The 18,833-nt window shown below is 33.7% G+C and overlaps 1 protein-coding gene across 5 annotated transcripts; it reads left to right on the forward strand.

Annotated features, from left to right (window-relative positions):
• The first annotated feature begins 1,915 nt into the window (after positions 1-1,915).
• On the forward strand, positions 1,916-18,143 carry LOC109098080 (ICOS ligand-like). Of its 5 annotated transcripts, none has more exons than XR_006153073.1 (6): positions 1,916-2,298; positions 2,661-2,750; positions 3,141-3,177; positions 5,075-5,115; positions 5,207-5,533; positions 5,755-6,749. XR_006153073.1 is itself a non-coding variant. In XM_042711407.1 (6 exons), exons 1-6 carry the CDS (start codon positions 4,499-4,501, stop codon positions 18,083-18,085), a joined length of 633 nt encoding a protein of 210 aa, XP_042567341.1. In that variant the 5' UTR covers positions 4,192-4,498; the 3' UTR covers positions 18,086-18,099. The 5 variants fall into 5 exon arrangements, 3 of the variants coding, with proteins under 3 accessions (XP_042567343.1, XP_042567341.1, XP_042567342.1); XM_042711407.1 differs by lacking the exons at positions 1,916-2,298; positions 2,661-2,750; positions 3,141-3,177 and adding exons at positions 4,192-4,506; positions 18,053-18,099 and having other exon boundaries at positions 5,755-5,975; positions 6,367-6,369; XR_006153072.1 differs by lacking the exons at positions 1,916-2,298; positions 2,661-2,750 and having other exon boundaries at positions 3,045-3,177.
• Positions 18,144-18,833: the final 690 nt, after the last annotated feature.

Here is an 18,833-nt window from a genome sequence, read left to right on the forward strand (position 1 = left end):
CCCACCATCTTCACTTCATCAGGAAATTATTCTGTGCATTGTTGTTTATAGCTAGCCCTTTCTTTGCTATAAAACCTTGTTAACCACATGAATGTGACGTGTGTTTCTTAAAACTGACTGCAGAGAAACATCCACTGATTCTGGAGCTGTTACTGTCACACAGAACTTCAGGACTGATTCTGTGGAGTCTCAGGAGGCCTGTTGAACAAACTCACAGTTCTCTCAAAGTCACTAATTCTCTATATGACTTGATAAAACACGTCTTTCACTTCCTGCATTTATTTCGATCACACCACAAGATGACACTGTGCCCTCAAAGCTCCACCCTTCCTTGACTAAGCAGCATTTAGAGCTGGACTTCTTTCTGAAGGAAAACACGACCCCCTCTTTACCATCTGGCCAAAGAAAATAATAATATAAACAAATAAATCTGAAAATAAATACATTTAGACATACAAATGTTGACATGATACACAAATAAATAAAATAAAAAATACATTTATTTTTTGTAGAATTTTCATGTTTATTTTTGTATGTATTATGTATTTAGGCAGCTTTGGCATTTAACATTTATTAAGTTTAGTTGTCACAACAAGGTACTCTAGACCTTGTTAGTTTGGGTCTGGCAAAATATTTTATTTTTTTATTTTTTGCAAAAATGCTTCTTGCACGTTTCCTAGATTCAAAGTGAAATGTTCACTGAGTGGATCTAGAAATTGTTATTTTTTTTCTGGGAAGATGTTTTATGTGACTAAATGTTTTATTACACTGTATCACGCACTTTTTTTTTTTTTGTGGAAATGATTGTTTGATGTTTCATAGATTTTGAGTGAAATTTTCACTGAGTGGCACTAAAATGTTTGTGTTTAATAAATTTTATGTGCATTTACAAACACATTCACTAAGCAGCCATACCATTTTACCTTGTTTTTACACAGCTCTTTGCTCTTTTGTCGAGCTGTGTTTCAAGTGCTCCACAACAGCATGGCCATTTCTGACTTTCTCTTCAATGGTTCAGCATCTTTACCAGAAATTTACAGTAATGCAAAAACATTGAATGATGTCATCATGTGACACAAACTAAATGAGTCAAAACTTAAAGTATTTATTTAAGAACCTGACTGATGTTGCAGATGTGGTGGGGAAGCCCATTACTTTCCCTAATAATTATGTGGGTCGTAAGCCAATTGGCTGTCATTATGGGGATATAAAGGGCGGTAGACCTGTGCTTGAGGTTAGCGTCATTAACGTCACTAATGCGTCGCGAACGCTGTACTGTGGCTGCTTCCCGCATCAGGTGTGGACATTGGAGAGAGTAAGCTCCGATTGCATGATTGCCTTTCCCTCGCGTATCGTTCGAATCAGCTGTTCTGTTTCTCGTGCGGGTCTCGCACTGCTGCTGTGGCTGCCGTTGTTGTGTGTGACTATGCATACATCAGATGCGTCATCGGTATGTCTAATAGGCGTTTGCTAAGTTGGGTGAGGGGTTAACGTATAATAGTAGTATTAAATGGTAACATTCTGTTTTTATTTCAGGGCTCCCCTTGAAATATTGAAAGTGTTGACTGCTAGTCCGGGCGCGTTTCACGTCCTGCCCACGGATAACACTGCTGTTTTGTTTTGTGTTGATTTTGTTTTATAGTTTTTGTTTTGTTTGTCTTTATTTATATTTGGTTAAAAGTGATGCTCTCTGCTCTTCTTTGTCTTCGTATTTTCTAATAGTTTTGTGTATTTTTTAGTTGATTCCTATTTTGCAAAGAACCTTATCTTTCGTTTTTGGGTTTATTTTGCAGCTCATCATTTTGTTGGCTGTTTTGATTAATTGTATATTTTGTTAAATGTGATCTTTTTCTCCTTTTGTATTTTTCTAGCTGTATTTTTTGTTTTGCTGTTTTCTTTTTTTTGTAAACCGTTAAAAACCAACTGTTTCTATTGTGCATCTTCTTGATTTTTTTTTTGAACTTATTCGTTGTTATGTGAGGGCAAATAGGCCTTGTCCATTTCTTTTGCAGTTTGGTTAATTCTTATTGTTTGTGTTTTATCAATTAGTTTAAATTAACATGAGGGCAGTTCAGTGTCCTGTTTAATAATTTTTGTGTGTATCTTAGTGATTCTTTATTGAGATTGCTCTGTTTTTGTGTCACAGGATCTGGGTGCCAAAGGCAGGGAGGCCGGCTCTATTCCCTTCTAGTGGTGGTGGTGTTATTCACAGTGTGCTGTGTCCATCGGTGGAAAGTGGTGTGTGTGTGTTTGCGTGCACTGGTAAAAGGAATGATTTCTGACAGCCTGACCCTGCTGGTAAGCCCCAGTTAGCTGGTGTTCCTGTGACATTCGTAGAGCTAAACTCTTATGATGCGCTGTGCTTTGGCTGAGGCCGATATGTTTTAATGATTGTTTTAAAGGGACTTTGATTTAATAAAGTAAACTGTTTTGTATTGTTGCCCATGTCTCTGAGCGTTTATTTGGTGGACGAACTTGCGTGTCCTTTAGAGGGACCAATTTCTCTGGGTGGGATTTCCAGAGTGGCGTAGTTTGGCAAAATTATCCTCTACATACACCCGTGGGTTGCCACACTGATATCTGCTGATATGTACATAAACACACATTAATGAAATTTAAATGTCTGTATGTTTGACCATTTTGTTTTCTCTCTCTTACAGTTTCTCTTCAGGTCATAAATGAGGGTGTAACCGGAAGATCTGCATTTATGTCATTCTCTCACAGTGACCACAAAAGATAAAAATAGTAAGGTAGTTGCTGTTATTTTGTTTCTTGCTAAAACTGAATGTTTTAAGAAAAATGTTGAGGTTGCAGCTTGGTTTTAGGTTCTCTCTCTCGCTCGCTCTCTCTCATTTAATGCCTTTATCTGTATACCACTAAACTCACTTATCACGTACTGAACACTATTTCCACTCTACAGCATCAGCGAGCCTAGTGAACTGCTTAGGCTGCCCTTTACTGGGAGAAGCTGACTTTTACAAGAATAACACTCTTTTAAAAACAACAGTATTATCATTTAATGTCACAGTAGTTTCCTTAAGACATGACAGTGTATTGAGACACAATGAGTGGGAATATATAAGACATTATTCAGAAAAATGATTCACTTGATCCAGAATACAATTTTTTTTTTTTTCCAGAAGAATTTAGAAAGAGAAACTTCAGCCGCATACTCACGTAAGTTTGAGTATTTTACCTCATTTGATTAACTGCTGTTCATTTCACTTAATAGGATCAAATGGCACATCAGATGTAAGGAAAAGACCAGCTTTATTTTTTATTATTATATATCCAAATTAATTATTGTTCAGTGAACTTTTTCACAGTATTTTGTAGTCTAACAAATGAAAAAAAACTTTCATCATTTCTTTTATTGATGAACTAAAGACAGATTATTCAAGAAAACTGAGATCAGAAACATTTTTATTATTACTAATGATAAATTCAGTAGAAGTAGAAGTCACAAGAGTCATGTAAAAATTATGTAATAGTCAATTTGTGTCTCAAGAATCTTGGACGAATATCTAGAGTGCAGTTCTTTCATTCTGTTTTTAATTGATTAATTTATTAATAGAAAAAATGAGTCTTACAACATGTTTCTACAGACATACAGTTACCGTTGCTGGTGGGTTAATCAAGGCGCACGATGAAGGATATAACAAACAGGCTTTTTATGATCCACGGGAGAGAAAAGGGCACATCCAATAGTATATAACATTAACACTAAACAATCACGTAAGCCTCAACAATAGCGGACCCGGAGGAACTAAAACAAACAGGGCTTTTAAACACCAGGAAAGTAATCAGAGGAGTGGAAACAGGTGGGGATTAAACAATTAACAAAACGAGGAATGGAACATGACCAATTAGGGATAACACAAAAGGAACAGAAAGTCCATGACTGTGACATTAACAAAACGAGGAATGGAACATGGAGAATTATTGATATAACAAATGGAATGTAGAGTAAATTAATGTGATAAGAAAGAAAAGAAAAATAAAGAAAATAATTATTAACAACAATCATTTCTTCCTTTTTAGCAACAGATTCAAGATCTTTTAACTTTATCTATCTATATCTATATATATATATATATAATATATATATATATATATACACACACATGTGTGTGTGTGTGTGTGTACCATCAGACCAAAATTACTGTTAAATATTGAGTTATTACAAAAAGTGAAGTTATTGTTGTCGTTTATGAATTTTGATAACGATACATTGCATGGGTAAATTTAGTGAATATTTTAAAGGGTACATCTTTAATCTCGAGTGTGTTTCTGATCATTTCGCCTGGTAACGGTTGACGACACTCACGTCTTACTTACGTACTTACGTACACTTGACGTCTGACGTCATCTGTAGAACTACGCATGTCACGTTGAGCCGGAAGAGTTGGAAAAGTAGTATTTCACTAATTTCAGAAAGATTTATGAGCAATATACTCAAATAAATCATACAGTATATTGGTAATATTGAACCAGCACCATGATCAGGTATGTTTGATGAATTCTGAATGAAGCGCTGTTTGGAGAAACTCGTACTTCTCGGAAATGAAAAGCTGATGTAGCTTGTTGCTCGTGTTTGTGTTTGGCCTGCTGTGTCTGGGTTGACAAAATGCTTCATTTAAACTAGAATTAAAAACTGGAAAACTCTTAACCATCATGAATACATTAAACAAAATATTATAAACCTGATTATAACGTTGATCTGCTGTAACTGTTATTTTGATTTAGTTGTTAGCATTTTGTATCATATTTTGTCTCATGTTTGTGTTTTATGTGTAGTTTAGTTGATAGTAGTTTCATGATTTGCTCAGTCTTACAGTGAAATCAAGGTTTTACCAGTAGAGTAAAACAGGTGAAGACTGTCCTCTTCAAAAACATTTACTGCCAAATTGTAACAATATAGCATGTATTGACATGGGAGAGACACTCCACCCTATCTTACATTAATTATGTGTGTTATGTGAGAATCAAACATATTATGTTGGTGTTGCTTGAATTCAAGTATGCTATTCAAGAGCTAATAATGAAGTTAAAGAGACTTTTTCTGTTTCTGCAGCTGCTGCTTCATCTGTGTATTTGCTGTGCTGATAAACAAAGGTGAAAACAAAAACTATATTTAATAGTTAAAATTCATACAACATGTATAAATGTCAGACTGTGTTTACAGTTAAAGTCTGTGTGATTTCAGTGTGTCTGCAGGTCACAGTAGAGGGTTTTATTGGTGGTTCTGTTGTGCTGCCGTGTTCTTCAGATAAACATGATCATAAACTTCAAGACATTGATGTGTTTTGGAGACACAATGGCAGCAAGATCGTATTTGATATAATTCCACACAGTAATGCACCAGTGACACAGGATCCAGAGTACAAGAACAGAGTTGAATCTTTCCCTCAGGAGTATCTGAGAGGAAACTTCTCCATCAAACTGAACAATCTTCAACACACTGATGCAGGACAATACATCTGTTACATCTCACACTCATCTGAATATCAGACTGTAAAGCTGATCATCAATGGTATGTGAAACTAGTTGAATTAGTGCATGAATGTTTTAATTTAAATTTGTTTGCTTCAAATTCTAAATTCTGCAAGTGTTTGATCCAATATCTGAAGTTCACCAGTGATGCTCCAGTCTCAATGCTGATGTATATAAATTATAGATGGATCCTTTATCACGATGAGGTAATGGTTTCGGTAAAATTTTTATTTTTATTATTATTGTTTTTTCTTTTTTCAGGATCAATATCCACTGAACGAGGAACAGAACAGGAGGAAATTGTGCCATCACTGCCTTTGCTCTTGGTTTGCATTATATTACCTGTGATGTTATTTGTAGTGGTTGTTATTTTTATTGCAGTTTTCTGGAGAAAAAAGCACTCAATCAGCAGGGCAGCTGGAAACGGTGTGAGTTCAGCCACTCCTGAGGATGTGAGCCCTTGTGCACAATTTAAACCAGCAGTCGGTAAATGAAAAACTGCACTTTTATGCAGCAACTGCTTGAGCTTTTGCATTAAAAATGGAGTCAGAGGAGGTTGGTGCTTTCATTGTTGTTGCCGCAGCTTCAGGTAGAAAAATAGAAATAAAGTCCAGTAAGTAAAGGATTTGTTTGAAGAACAGAAAACAGCTAGAATGAGTGTGTTTCTGTATCTTCCTTATGTTCACTCTATAAGGCTACCTAGCAATCTCTAGTGATGTGGCCTTTCATGGTTTTGGAATTCAAGTCAATTCCCAAAAAATTATCAGGAGCTTGCAAGGTGCTCTACTTATTCATAAATCAATATTGTAATTAGTCTACAGCTGTTTTTGCAGGAAACGTCATTCTTCAACAAGTCATATCTGTAAAGGAGAGAAGGTCTCATAAGTTGCTTGAAGGCTTAAAAAATGACCTTAAACTGATATGAATTTTCAAGCACAAAAGGGAAAGCAACTATAGTGAATCATTGGCTTGGCTTGGAAAAATGTTTAGTTTGCATAACATCACATTTGCTGTGCATTTAGATTCTTAAAACAATGTTTATGTTGGTAACATTGCCTAAATAGCCTTATAACAACAGCACCATATAAACTACTTACCTGGTCATATAACATTTTTATGAATATCCATCTTTATTTCAATATTTATTTTTTTCAGGAGTGTTAGATATTTTGATGTTGTAAGCAACATTCACACTGATAAGACAATCGCCTGTAACCATGGGCTCAGTTTGTTGGCCCATTTCTGCCTTATAAGAACAATGTTTTTAAAAGCTACAATGTTGCTTTAATAGCTATTTTTATATTTTCCTTTTGTACCATTTGTCATTTCTTATTAATTTTATGTCTCAAGCCCTTTTAGTTACTAGTGTGTATGAAGTGTGTCCTATTTAAATAACATTGCCTTGCCTCTTGACTTTGTAAGTTAGAAAGTTACTTTTTTGGCTGCAGTTGTAAGACAGATAAGCCTGTCAATTATGCCAGTAAACATTTATATTGAACATGTTTTATTTGTAAGAGCTGTTAAGTATATTTTAAATGTACTACAATGTTCTCAGGTATATACATTGAAAATGAGGACCATTGCGTTTCACAGTATGTAGACAAGCTCTTTTGTTCAAGACCCAATAAAATCATGTAAATAAAATCGAATCTGTCAAAGTTGTTTGGATATTTCTAATCTTATGTGAATTCAGAAGCTGAGGTAACACCTGAGTAGTTTAGTTTAACAGACAATGTTGTGATTTCAAGGAGTTTTGTGGTTAAAGAACACAATATGGATGCTGTCCATTTTCATCAAGAATGCTTGTGTAAAAGACTGAGGTCCTGTCCATGAGTCCAGCTTTACCGGTTTGTTTAACTTTCGTTGTTTGTCAGTCACAAGTGAATGGGGGCTTGGGGCAGAAACTACACCAAAATCACTAAAAATGACCCAAGTGCACAAGAAATGGGGTAAAAGGGTCTCTGTAATCAGATTAAATTTTTTATTTTTTTTTAATGTATTTATAACATGATACAGTAAATATCACACAAGCAATAGTGTTGTTTTTCTAAAAATCAACATGATCACAAATGTGATATTGATTTTATACAACCTACTTTAGGTGACCCTAGAAACAGTCCATAAAGGATTTTGTCTCTTTGTGGTTTGCACATACAGTAAACCGATGTATTCTTGTCAACAACATGATGTGTTATTTATAGTTGTTATAATTTCCACTTTAGTTTTCTTGAGAAAAACATGCTCAAGCAGCCACAGGGTCATAAGAAAAAAAAAACATCATGCTTTTGAAAATCAGAATTTATCTAAGTTAATATCTTTATATCTATTTATCTATCTATCTATCTATGTATCTATCTGACAAACGTCCTGGTGCTGAGTGTTGCCACATCAAGCGCCACTCCTTAATAGTAAATGAAAAACATCAGGTAAAGACGTCAGGTCATACTTCTGTCAAATGAAAAAGCAAACAGGATCTTTGTATTTAAGAACCAGTGTGATGAGAATAGACATCAAAAGCATTTAATTAACATCAGTCCACATAATACAAAACCACATGCTATATAATACATACAGTACAAAAGGATCTGCTTGCATTCAAGATATTTCTTGGATGAATGCAATGTCAAACTGAAACAAATATTTATCCAATATTAATGTGTAATATCCTTTGATGCATCACAAATGTGGAGACATGGAGATAATTTACTTAATCTTTATTAACAGATGCAGAGCGGACAACGCATCACGACACCGTCACAGCAGATGAACTTCCAACCCCCCGGAACACACTCATCAAGAGAAAAGGTAACATAAGTAAACCCATGCCGCCCTCTATTGGACAACTTTGTCAAATGCATCCCATTAACTACACAATGGGGGGTTAAAAAAAAAAAGGCATGCTAAATAATTTAATTGTATGCTATTGGCTGTATGTTAGGGGCTTGTGTTTTTGAATCTCTTTAAAAAGATTGCTCTCCTAGGTTTCTGTGTATGAATGATGATGTAAGTGGAATTTCTGCGTACTTGTCATGTGCTTACATTGACAGTAAACAAAACCAAATGGCATGACTGACCAGATCGGTGCTCTTATGGTCTGCTATGTTTCTTAATATAAGCAGTTCAGCACATGATCTGAGCAGTCAGAGATGCTGTGATGTTTTTACACCTGTTTGATATTATCACCACGTAATCTTGTAGTGTGAGCGATGCTACAACAACAACTGCTCTAATGATATCATGTAAATGAATGCAAGGTGATCAACATTTGATCATAATTATTTTACACTAATAAACTAACAAGAAAAATGTTTTTAAATCTAAATAAGTGGTCTTTGCACTATACTTAACAGTGTGATATAAATACATACACATTTTTTGTTGTTGGTTGGAGTTGTCTCTTGGCCAAAGATCTTGTAGTTTGTGCACCTTGTGGTGTAGTATGAGCGCTGCTAAAACAAGAAAACAACATGATTCATGTAGTCTTATACCCTAACATTTTCCTGAAACCCAAACTTGAAATCTGACTGGCTGATAGGGATTCTGATCCGGGACCAACAAGGATGTTTGTCCAGGAAACATGTCCTAATTGGCAAAATCACATTCACTTCTAAGTAAATATGTTCTTCAGGGTAAGTCCCAAATGTGCTCTTTGCCCTTCTGTGTCAAACATACAGTATATGTTTTGCCATGTTTTTCAGTAAAAGTGTCTAAACATACCTAAAACAATATAAGTTTAACTGAGAAGCAAAATTATTTAAGATATTAAGCCTTGTTTGCAGAGAATATACTGCTTGAATTAAGTCAATAGCAAATCAAATTGTTCTTAAGCATTAAAAACAAAATATTTTACTGAAAACCGAAAATAGTTAATTATTGTAATAAATGCTCTAATATAGAAAGTCTCTTTCCAAGTTGTCTGAATAGGCCTTTGTCTCTCTTTTGTGTGGGTGCCCTCTACTGGGCCAAACTTAAACATGAACCAAATGGTATTTATATTAAAGAGAGAATGAGCACAATGTAAGTGATACTGTAGATTCACTTTTACAGTAACAGTATCATTCAGTCTAACCTATATAAAATGTATGAAGAAAAATGCCAAGACCCAAAAAACAAGCCAGACAAGACTGTGGCCCCTTCTTATTTCTCTAATGTTCAAACTTACATTAACGGTGGAGGAAAAGCACACTCTGTCTCTTAGATGGCCGACCTCTTCTTTTCTCCTGATCCTGATTCATGTTCTGATTCATGTGGAAAGTCAGAACTGGACTCATGTGGAAAGTCAGAACTGGACTCATGTGGAAAGTCAGAACTGGACTCATGTGGAAAGTCCCAGCAATCTGTGCAAGAAAGTCACAATCAAGATATGATTATGCCATTTTAAGGTATCTATATATTCATGCAGACAGACACATTTATACTATAATATATTGTGCAAGATACACACGTAACTGCTTATGATCAGCCTACATGGCATCAAGAAACCCAGCAGAATTTCCAGATTATGCATTTATCACCTAAAACAGGTCATATATGAAAATACATAAATAATCATTCATCTCACATGTAAGTTAATTTTGAGATAATATTCAGATACTTTGTCTGTTCATTCTATAAATATATTCTAGTTATTAGGTTGTATTATTCTCTTTTTATAGTAATGATTTATTTAGAAAAATAAGCAAAAATGACTAATGACTACACTTTCCCCCCATTTTTTTTAAAAAGCAGGATACCGCAAAAATATAAATAAAATAAAAAATAACATATATATATATATATATATATATATATATATATAAGCTGCCTATTTATAGAACTACATTGAAAACAGTTTTATAAATGCTGATTCAATAAAATAAACACTTCTTTTGAAGCACTAAATAAAATGGCGCAGTATACACTTAAACTAAATGCAGGGCTTGGAAAAACTCAAATATGGGTGTTACAGTATGAGGATGAGCAAATAAATTAAGATGAAATCTTAATGTCTGTTGGGATAAAATGTTCATTTTTCTAAAATAAACCAATTTGAACATTTAAATGTCTCAACATGACTAACATCTTCCTTACAGATGCCAAATATACAGTTTAAAAGTTCATTTTGAATAACAATTGAGATGCTTTTGAAGTCAGGCTTTGAATTGTAAAGTGCATCTTAATGCTTTAAACTAAAGTCTTTTTTGCCATTAGTCATCTTAAACTCAACACATTTCCAAGTTTCTGTGTATGAATGATGATGTAAGTGGCAATTTCTGCGTACTTGTCATGTGCTTACATTGACAGTAAACAAAACCAAATGGCATGACTGACCAGATCGGTGCTCTTATGGTCTGCTATGTTTCTTAATATAAGCAGTTCAGCAACATGATCTGAGCAGTCAGAGATGCTGTGATGTTTTTACACCTGTTTGATATTATCACCACATAATCTTGTAGTGTGAGCGATGCTACAACAACAGCTGCTCTAATGATATCATGTAAATGAATGCAAGGTGATCAACATTTGATCATAATTATTTTACACTAATAAACTAACAAGAAAAAATGTTTTTTAAATCTAAATAAGTGGTCTTTGCACTATACTTAACAGTGTGATATAAATACATACACATTTTTTTTTGTTGTTGGTCGGAGTTGTCTCTTGGCCAAAGATCTTGTAGTTTGTGCACCTTGTGGTGTAGTATGAGCGCTGCTAAAACAAGAAAAAAACATGATTCATGTAGTCTTATACCCTAAATAGCCTGAAACCCAAACTTGAAATCTGACTGGCTGATAGGGATTCTGATCCGGGACCAACAAGGATGTTTGTCCAGGAAACATGTCCTACTTGGCAAAATCACATTCACTTCTAAGTAAATGTTCTTCAGGGTAAGTCCCAAATGTGCTCTTTGCCCTTCTATGTCAAACATACAGTATATGTTTTGCCATGTTTTTCAGTAAAAGTGTCTAAACATCCCTAAAACAATATAAGTTTAACTGAGAAGCAAAATTATTTAAGATATTAAGCCTTGTTTGCAGAGAATATACTGCTTGAATTAAGTCAATAGCAAATCAAATTGTTCTTAAGCATTAAAAACAAAATATATGTTTTACTGAAAACCGAAAATAGTTAATTATTGTAATAAATGCTCTAATATAGAAAGTCTCTTTCTGAGTTGTCTGAATAGGCCTTTTGTCTCTCTTTTGTGTGGTGCCCTCTACTGGGCCAAACTTAAACATGAACCAAATGGCATTTATATTAAAAAGAGAGAAAGAGCACAATGTAAGTGATACTGTAGATTCACTTTTACAGTATCAGTATCATTCAGTCTAACCTATATAAAATGTATGAAGAAAAATGCCAAGACCCCAAAAACAAGCCAGACAAGACTGTGGCCCTTCCTATTTCTCTAATGTTTCAAACTTACATTAACGGTGGAGGAAAAGCACACTCTGTCTCTTAGATGGGCCGACCTCTTCTTTTCTTTGATCCTGATTCTTCTGATTCATGTGGAAAGTCAGAACTGGATTCATGTGGAAAGTCAGAACTGGACTCATGTGGAAAGTCAGAACTGACTCATGTGGAAATTCCCAGCAATCTGTGCAAGAAAGTCACAATCAAGATATGATTATGCCATTTTAAGGTATCTATATATTCATGCAGACAGACACATTTATACTATAATATATTGTGCAAGATACACACGTAACTGCTTATGATCAGTCTACATGGCATCAAGAAAAACCCAGCAGAATTTCCAGATTCTGCATTTATCACCTAAAACAGGTCATATATGAAAATACATAAATAATCATTCATCTCACATGTAAGTTAATTTTGAGATAATATTCAGATTAATTGTCTGTTCATTCTATAAATATATTCTAATTATTAGGTTGTATTATTTCTCTTTTTTATAGTAATGATTTTATTTAGAAAAATAAGCAAAAATGACTAATGACTACACTTTCCCCCCCATTTTTTTTAAAAGCAGGATACCGCAAAAATAAATAAAAATAAAAATAATATATATATATATATATATATATATATATATATATATAAGCTGCCTATTTATAGAACTACATTGAAAACAGTTTTATAAATGCTGATTCAATAAAATAAACACTTCTTTTTGAAGCACTAAATAAAATGGCGCAGTATACACTTAAACTAAATGCAGGGCTTGGAAAAACTCAAATATGGGTGTTACAGTATGAGGATGAGCAAATAAATTAAGATGAAATCTTAATGTCTGTTGGGATAAAATGTTCATTTTTCTAAAATAAACCAATTTGAACATTTAAATGTCTCAACATGACTAACATCTTCCTTACAGATGCCAAATATACAGTTTAAAAGTTTATTTTGAATTACAATTGAGATGCTTTTGAAGTCAGGCTGTGAATTGTAAAGTGCATCTTAATGCTTTAAACTAAAGTCTTTTTTGCCATTAGTCATCTTAAACTCAACACATTTCCAAGAATGGACTGATGGTTTGTCTGCAACATTTAAGCCTTGTGCAAGATGCTATAATAGATACCAAAATCTTTTTTTTTTTTTTTTTAAAGGTACACACATCTCTAATGGGGTAGTTGCATATGGTGTCCATGTTAGATTTCCAGGCTAACAAGTGTGTGCATAGACACTTCCAATTACACCTGATGCCAGTGCAGAGAGACAGAGAAAGCCAAAAATGTTATCACATAATATCACTTCAAATACTATTTGAACTTAGCTATGTTTGTGTCAGGTTAATGACTGAAATAAACAGAAAACTGTCTTGGACTCATGGTGTAATGCTATCAGAAATTTCCTACTTCCCACTTCTGAAGATTACCAGCTTGTCACGCTCACATGTTTTTTTTTTTTGTTTTTTTTTTTTTTTTTTTTTTGTTTTTCACCGGAAAGAATAGAAATAATCCCAGATAGCAAAATTGTTTAGTCCCCAGATCACGTACTGAATGATGGCACTTGGGCGCTCTTCTGCTTTCAGTGCTAAGTGTTCATCTGACCTTGACTTTTATATGTTTTGTTTTCTCTGGCTGCTGAATCTGTTTATAAAACACGTTTGCAGGTGGCTAATTTTTGATTGTAATTGTAATAATCATCATAAAGTGGTCTAATTCACTGATCTCATCTGAATCCTAAATACTGATCACAAGTGTGTTGTTCCATTAATTTTGCTCTACCAACCCTCAGATACTGCAGCATGAAAGCCAGTAGTGTTGCACCAATCAGAAACTAACAATTTTTTTTTTTTAAATCATGTTCTGCACAAAAAAGTTTTGAACTACTGTTATTTAGACACACAGACATCAAGCAGCAGCATATGAATCTCAACAATGGTGACATCAAGAAAAAACTCAAAGCCCAGTTGAAAATTCTTTGGACCTCTTTTTTTTATTACTTATTTTTGAGATACTGATGTCTAAGTGTGTTCCATGACGTCATGAGACATTTACAAACAAGCAGCTCCACATTGCTCAGATCTCAAATCTCTGCTAGACCTCTTCTTCGCAATCTAGAGGAAAGTAAAGGATCTTTAAGATAACAGCATTCCTGTGCAGTTACAGTAATAGTCCTGAGGGTTTAAGAAACACAGTGATGCAAAAATCAAGACATTTTTTCAGCCCCATCATGACTCACATCTCATCTGATCGCTTCATTCTGAAGCCGGAAGGACAGTGAGATGTTAATCACAAAAACAACCAGACACAACAACAGTTTGTTTTCATATTTCATTGAGTTCATGTTTTTAGCATCTGTCAGGTCAGAGTTCTCATGTCATAATATTTATTGTGCAAAGAGCAACTGTTACATTAAGATCTGTTAATAAAAAAAGCATAAAAATGAGTGTAAATCAACACAAAGTGTGTCAGATTGGCTGATATTCTAAATAAAAATAGAAATGTTTCAGTATAAAAATATTTTTGTATTAGATGTACAATGAAAAAGATAAGAACAAACATTCTTCCAGCAACATTAATAAAACATTTGTTCAAAGTTATCTGGTCTTTAAAAAGTTTCTGTTTCACAAAAATGTTAGCATCGTTCATGGAGCGTTTATACCTGAAACATTTAGTTGGATGTTCATGTTGGATGTTCAAATGTTACTTGATTCAGAACTAAAATTCCCATTATGTTTGAAGAATGGTGAAATATTATGTTCTTTAATGTTAAAAAGTGTTTTTAAAACATTTAAAAACTGGATATTTGAATTCATAAAGTTCATCTGATTTAAAACTAGCAACCAAACCTGCATGCTGATACTGTAGCCTATAAACAAACAAGGCTTGTAAGACAATTTCAAGACAAGGCTGTGTGTTTGTGAAACGTTTGCTTTCTCTCTCTTTTAGTTTCTCTTTAGATCAGAATGAGGATGTCCTGGCAATCTGACGACCATAAAAATAGACTGTACTTGTCCACTTGCCTTCTCATCTCTGACAGAGAGCTTCTCCTCCCACGAGAACGTCGGTAAATTTTACCTTTGAGTCTCACAGCAACTGAACAATCTGTCAGGATCAAAACAAGAGAGAGGAACTTTATGGATTGAGCTCAGCTATAAAAAAAAAGAAAGAAAACAGGTAATTTATTGATGTAGAAAAAAACTGTTTATTAATTAATTCTTGAAAACCATTTGAAAGGCAAATTTGTGAAAAAGCCAAGCTGTATTTCCTTGTTGTATTCAAATCTCTCTCTCTTTCATTTTTCTCTGTAGGACAGAGTGAGGCAGCAGGGAACATATAAGATACATGTTTGACTCGAGGAATAGGATACAAAATACAGAAGAGGTTTTTGGGAGTAAGCTTTAATCTCATAATCATGTAAGTCTGAGTAAATTTACTCAATTAATTCACTGCTGTTCATTTCACTTATGGGATCAAAGAATCAGATGTATGGAAAAGAACAGCTTATTTATTTATTTATTTATTTTTGCTATTATATATCCAAACTAATTATTGTTCAGTGAACTTTGCACAGTATTTTGTAGGCTAACCAATGGAAGAAGAAGAGAAAAAATAAGCTTTTGTCGTTTCTTTTATTGATGAACTAAAGACAGATAATTCAAGACAACTGAGATCAGAAACATGTTTATTATTACTAATGATGAAAATTCAGTAGAAGAACATGATAGTCAACTTGTGTCTCAAGAGTCTTAAATATACTGAAGGTACAAATATCTAGAGTGCAGCTCTTTATTTCTTTTTTTAATTCATTAATTAATTTATTAATTAATGGAACAAATGAGTCTTACAACATGTTTCTACAGACATACAGGGAGGGATTACTTTAAAAGAGACACGTTAATAAACCAGACAGAACGTAGATGAAAATAAACAAGTAAATGAATAAAACAGAAAATAAGAAAAGAAATATTAACAACAATAATTTCTTCCTTTTTCTAGCAACAGATTCAAGATCCAAAGTATTTGGTGATGTATAGCAAGGACGTTACCATGCAAAGAAAAATCTCCATAAAGTTTAACAAGGTATCATTCTTTTTTGATTCGATTGACATTTAAGATTGTCAATGACTCAATTTCTATTACAGATAATTTAACAATTAAGCTAGGTCTGCATTTTTTATTTTTTTTTTTTATTTTTGTTTGTTTGTGGATGTGATATTTACCATACAAAAAAATAGGGGCTCACGACAAACTCAAACATTTTGCTTCTGTGTGTTGAAGAATATATAATATCTTTTAGAGGCAGCTGATAATATAGATTTCTTGGGGCAAATAATAAAACAAATTAGACCAAAATTACTGTTATAAATCAAATAAGCCAATTCTTCCATTTGTACAAAAAGTGCAAGTTATTGTTGTCGTTTATGAATTTTGATAACGATACATTGCATGGGTAAATTTAGTGAATATTTTAAAGGGTACATCTTTAATCTCGAGTGTGTGTTTCTGATCATTTCACCTGGAAACTGTTAACAACTAACGTCTTAGTTACGTACACTTGACGTCTGACGTCATCTGTAGAACTACGCATGTCACGTTGAGCCGGAAGAGTTGGAAAAGTAGTATTTCACTAATTTCAGAAAGATTTATGAGCAATATACTCAAATAAATCATACAGTATATTGGTAATATTGAACCAGCACCATGATCAGGTATGTTTGATGAATTCTGAATGAAGCGCTGTTTGGAGAAACTCGTACTTCTCGGAAATGAAAGTCTGATGTAGCTTGTTGCTCGTGTTTGTGTTTGGGTTGACAAATGCTTCATTTAAACTAGAATTAAAAACTGGAAAACTCTTAAGCGTCGTGAATATATTAAACATGAGTTATTATAAACCTGATTATCAGGTTTATCTGTTGTTAAACTTTTGTTTTGATTTAGTTGTTAGCATTTTGTATCGTCTTTTGTGTCTCATGTTTGTGTTTCATGTTAGTTTTAGTTGATAGTAGTTTCATGATTTGCTCAGTCTTACAGTGAAATCAAGGTTTTACCAGTAGAGTAAAACAGGTGAAGACTGTGCTCGTTCAAAAACATTTACTGCCCAATTGTAACAATATAGCATGTATTGACATGGGAGATACACTCCACCCTATCTTACCTTAATTATGTGTGTTATGTTAGAATCAAACATATTACGTGTGGGTTGCTTGAATTCAAGTATGCTATTCAAGTTGAGCTAATAATGAAGTTTATAATAATGAAGAGACTTTTTCTGTTTCTGCAGCTGCTGCTTTATCTGTATATTTGCTGTGCTGATAAGCAAAGGTGGGAACAAAAACTATATTTAATAGTTAAATAATTCATACAAAATGTATAAATGTCAGACTGTGTTTACAGTTAAAGTTTGTGTGATTTCAGTGTGTCTGCAGGTCACAGTAGAGGCTGTTATTGGTGGTTATGTTGTCCTGCCGTGTTCCTCAGCTAAACATGATCATAAACTTCAAGACATTGATGTGAGCTGGAGACACAATGGCAGGAAAATTGTATTTGATATAATTCCACACAGTAAATCAACAGTGACACAGGATCCAGAGTACAAGAACAGAGTTGAAACTTTCCCTCAGGAGTATATGAGAGGAAACTTCTCCATCAAACTCAACAATCTTCAACACACTGATGCAGGACAATACATTTGCTATATCAAAAACTCAGATAAATATCAGACTCTAAAGCTGATCATCAATGGTATGTGAAACTAGTTGATTAGTGCATTAACATTTTAATTTAAATTTGTTTTTTTTTAAATATAAATTCTGCAAGTTTTTGATCCATTATCCGAAATTCACCTGTGATGCTTCAGTCTGAATGCTGCTGTATATAAATTATAGATGGATCCTTTATCACAGTGAGGTAATATTTTCTGTAAATCTTTTCTTTTTCTTTTTTTTCTTTTTTTTTTCAGGATCAATATCCACTGAACAAGGAAACCAAGGAGGGACAGAACAGGAGGGAATGGGGCCATCACTGCCTTTGCTCTTGGTTTGCATTAAATTACCTGTGTTATTGGTTATTATTTTCATTGTAGTTTTATTTAGAAAAAAATGCTCAAGCAGCCAGAGGGCAGCTGGAAGAGGGATGAGTTTGGCCACTCTTGAATCAGTATGAATCAGGCTGATAATCATGATGAAGTAGTTGGTAAATAGCTTTACTTCCCTGCAGCAATGGCAGGAGCATTTGCATTAAACATGGAGGCATGAAGTATCTGCCTTTCTCTCTTTTGTTCACCTTGTAATGTAAATATTGTGAAGATGTACGCACACGTTCTGTGATTATCAACACATTAGTACATTTTTGGATAATGTGACAGTTATTTCTGGACATGTCAGTCTTTGTTTGCTAAATAATGATGCTGACCTTAATTTGAATGTTGGTTCTGGGAACATAAAAAAATGTCTTGACTTTAGAGGAACGTTTTTAAAAGGTGATGATATTCCTCAAAAGTTCTTTCAACTTAATTTTGATTTTAAATTCAACATTCTAGGAACCTTGATTTGTAACATTCCAAAAACATAAAAATATCCTGTTTCCTTAATTTTAACAGAATTTTATTTAAAGGTTAGTATGATGTTCCTGAAACATTATTTCAATCATTCAATCACCTGCTGTGAACAAGCACTGAAAGAAACAGACATAAGAACACAAACTACAATTTTCTTCAGCCACAGCCTTAGATGAAATGAAGATAAAAGTCTTTAAATCTCTCACGATCTGATTAAACAACTCCACAAACAGCATTTCCAGCTCCAATTATTACTAACCAGATTTACTTTATTTCTGTCACACATCTACATAAGTTCTTATTGAGAATTAAGAGGGTATAGACATCTAGAGGTTATAGAGGTTATGTTGTTGTCTTATTGAAAATGTTTCATTTAAGGTCACCTCCATGTA

Source organism: Cyprinus carpio, chromosome A21 (assembly GCF_018340385.1).
Source record: "Cyprinus carpio isolate SPL01 chromosome A21, ASM1834038v1, whole genome shotgun sequence".
Classification (NCBI taxonomy): Eukaryota; Metazoa; Chordata; class Actinopteri; order Cypriniformes; family Cyprinidae; genus Cyprinus; species Cyprinus carpio.

Coding starts and splice junctions, on each gene's coding strand:
- LOC109098080 (XM_042711407.1), top strand. Junction 5,116..5,206: donor TGCTGTGCTGATAAACAAAG/GTGAAAACAAAA, acceptor GTGTGATTTCAG/TGTGTCTGCAGGTCACAGTA. Junction 5,534..5,754: donor TGTAAAGCTGATCATCAATG/GTATGTGAAACT, acceptor TTCTTTTTTCAG/GATCAATATCCACTGAACGA.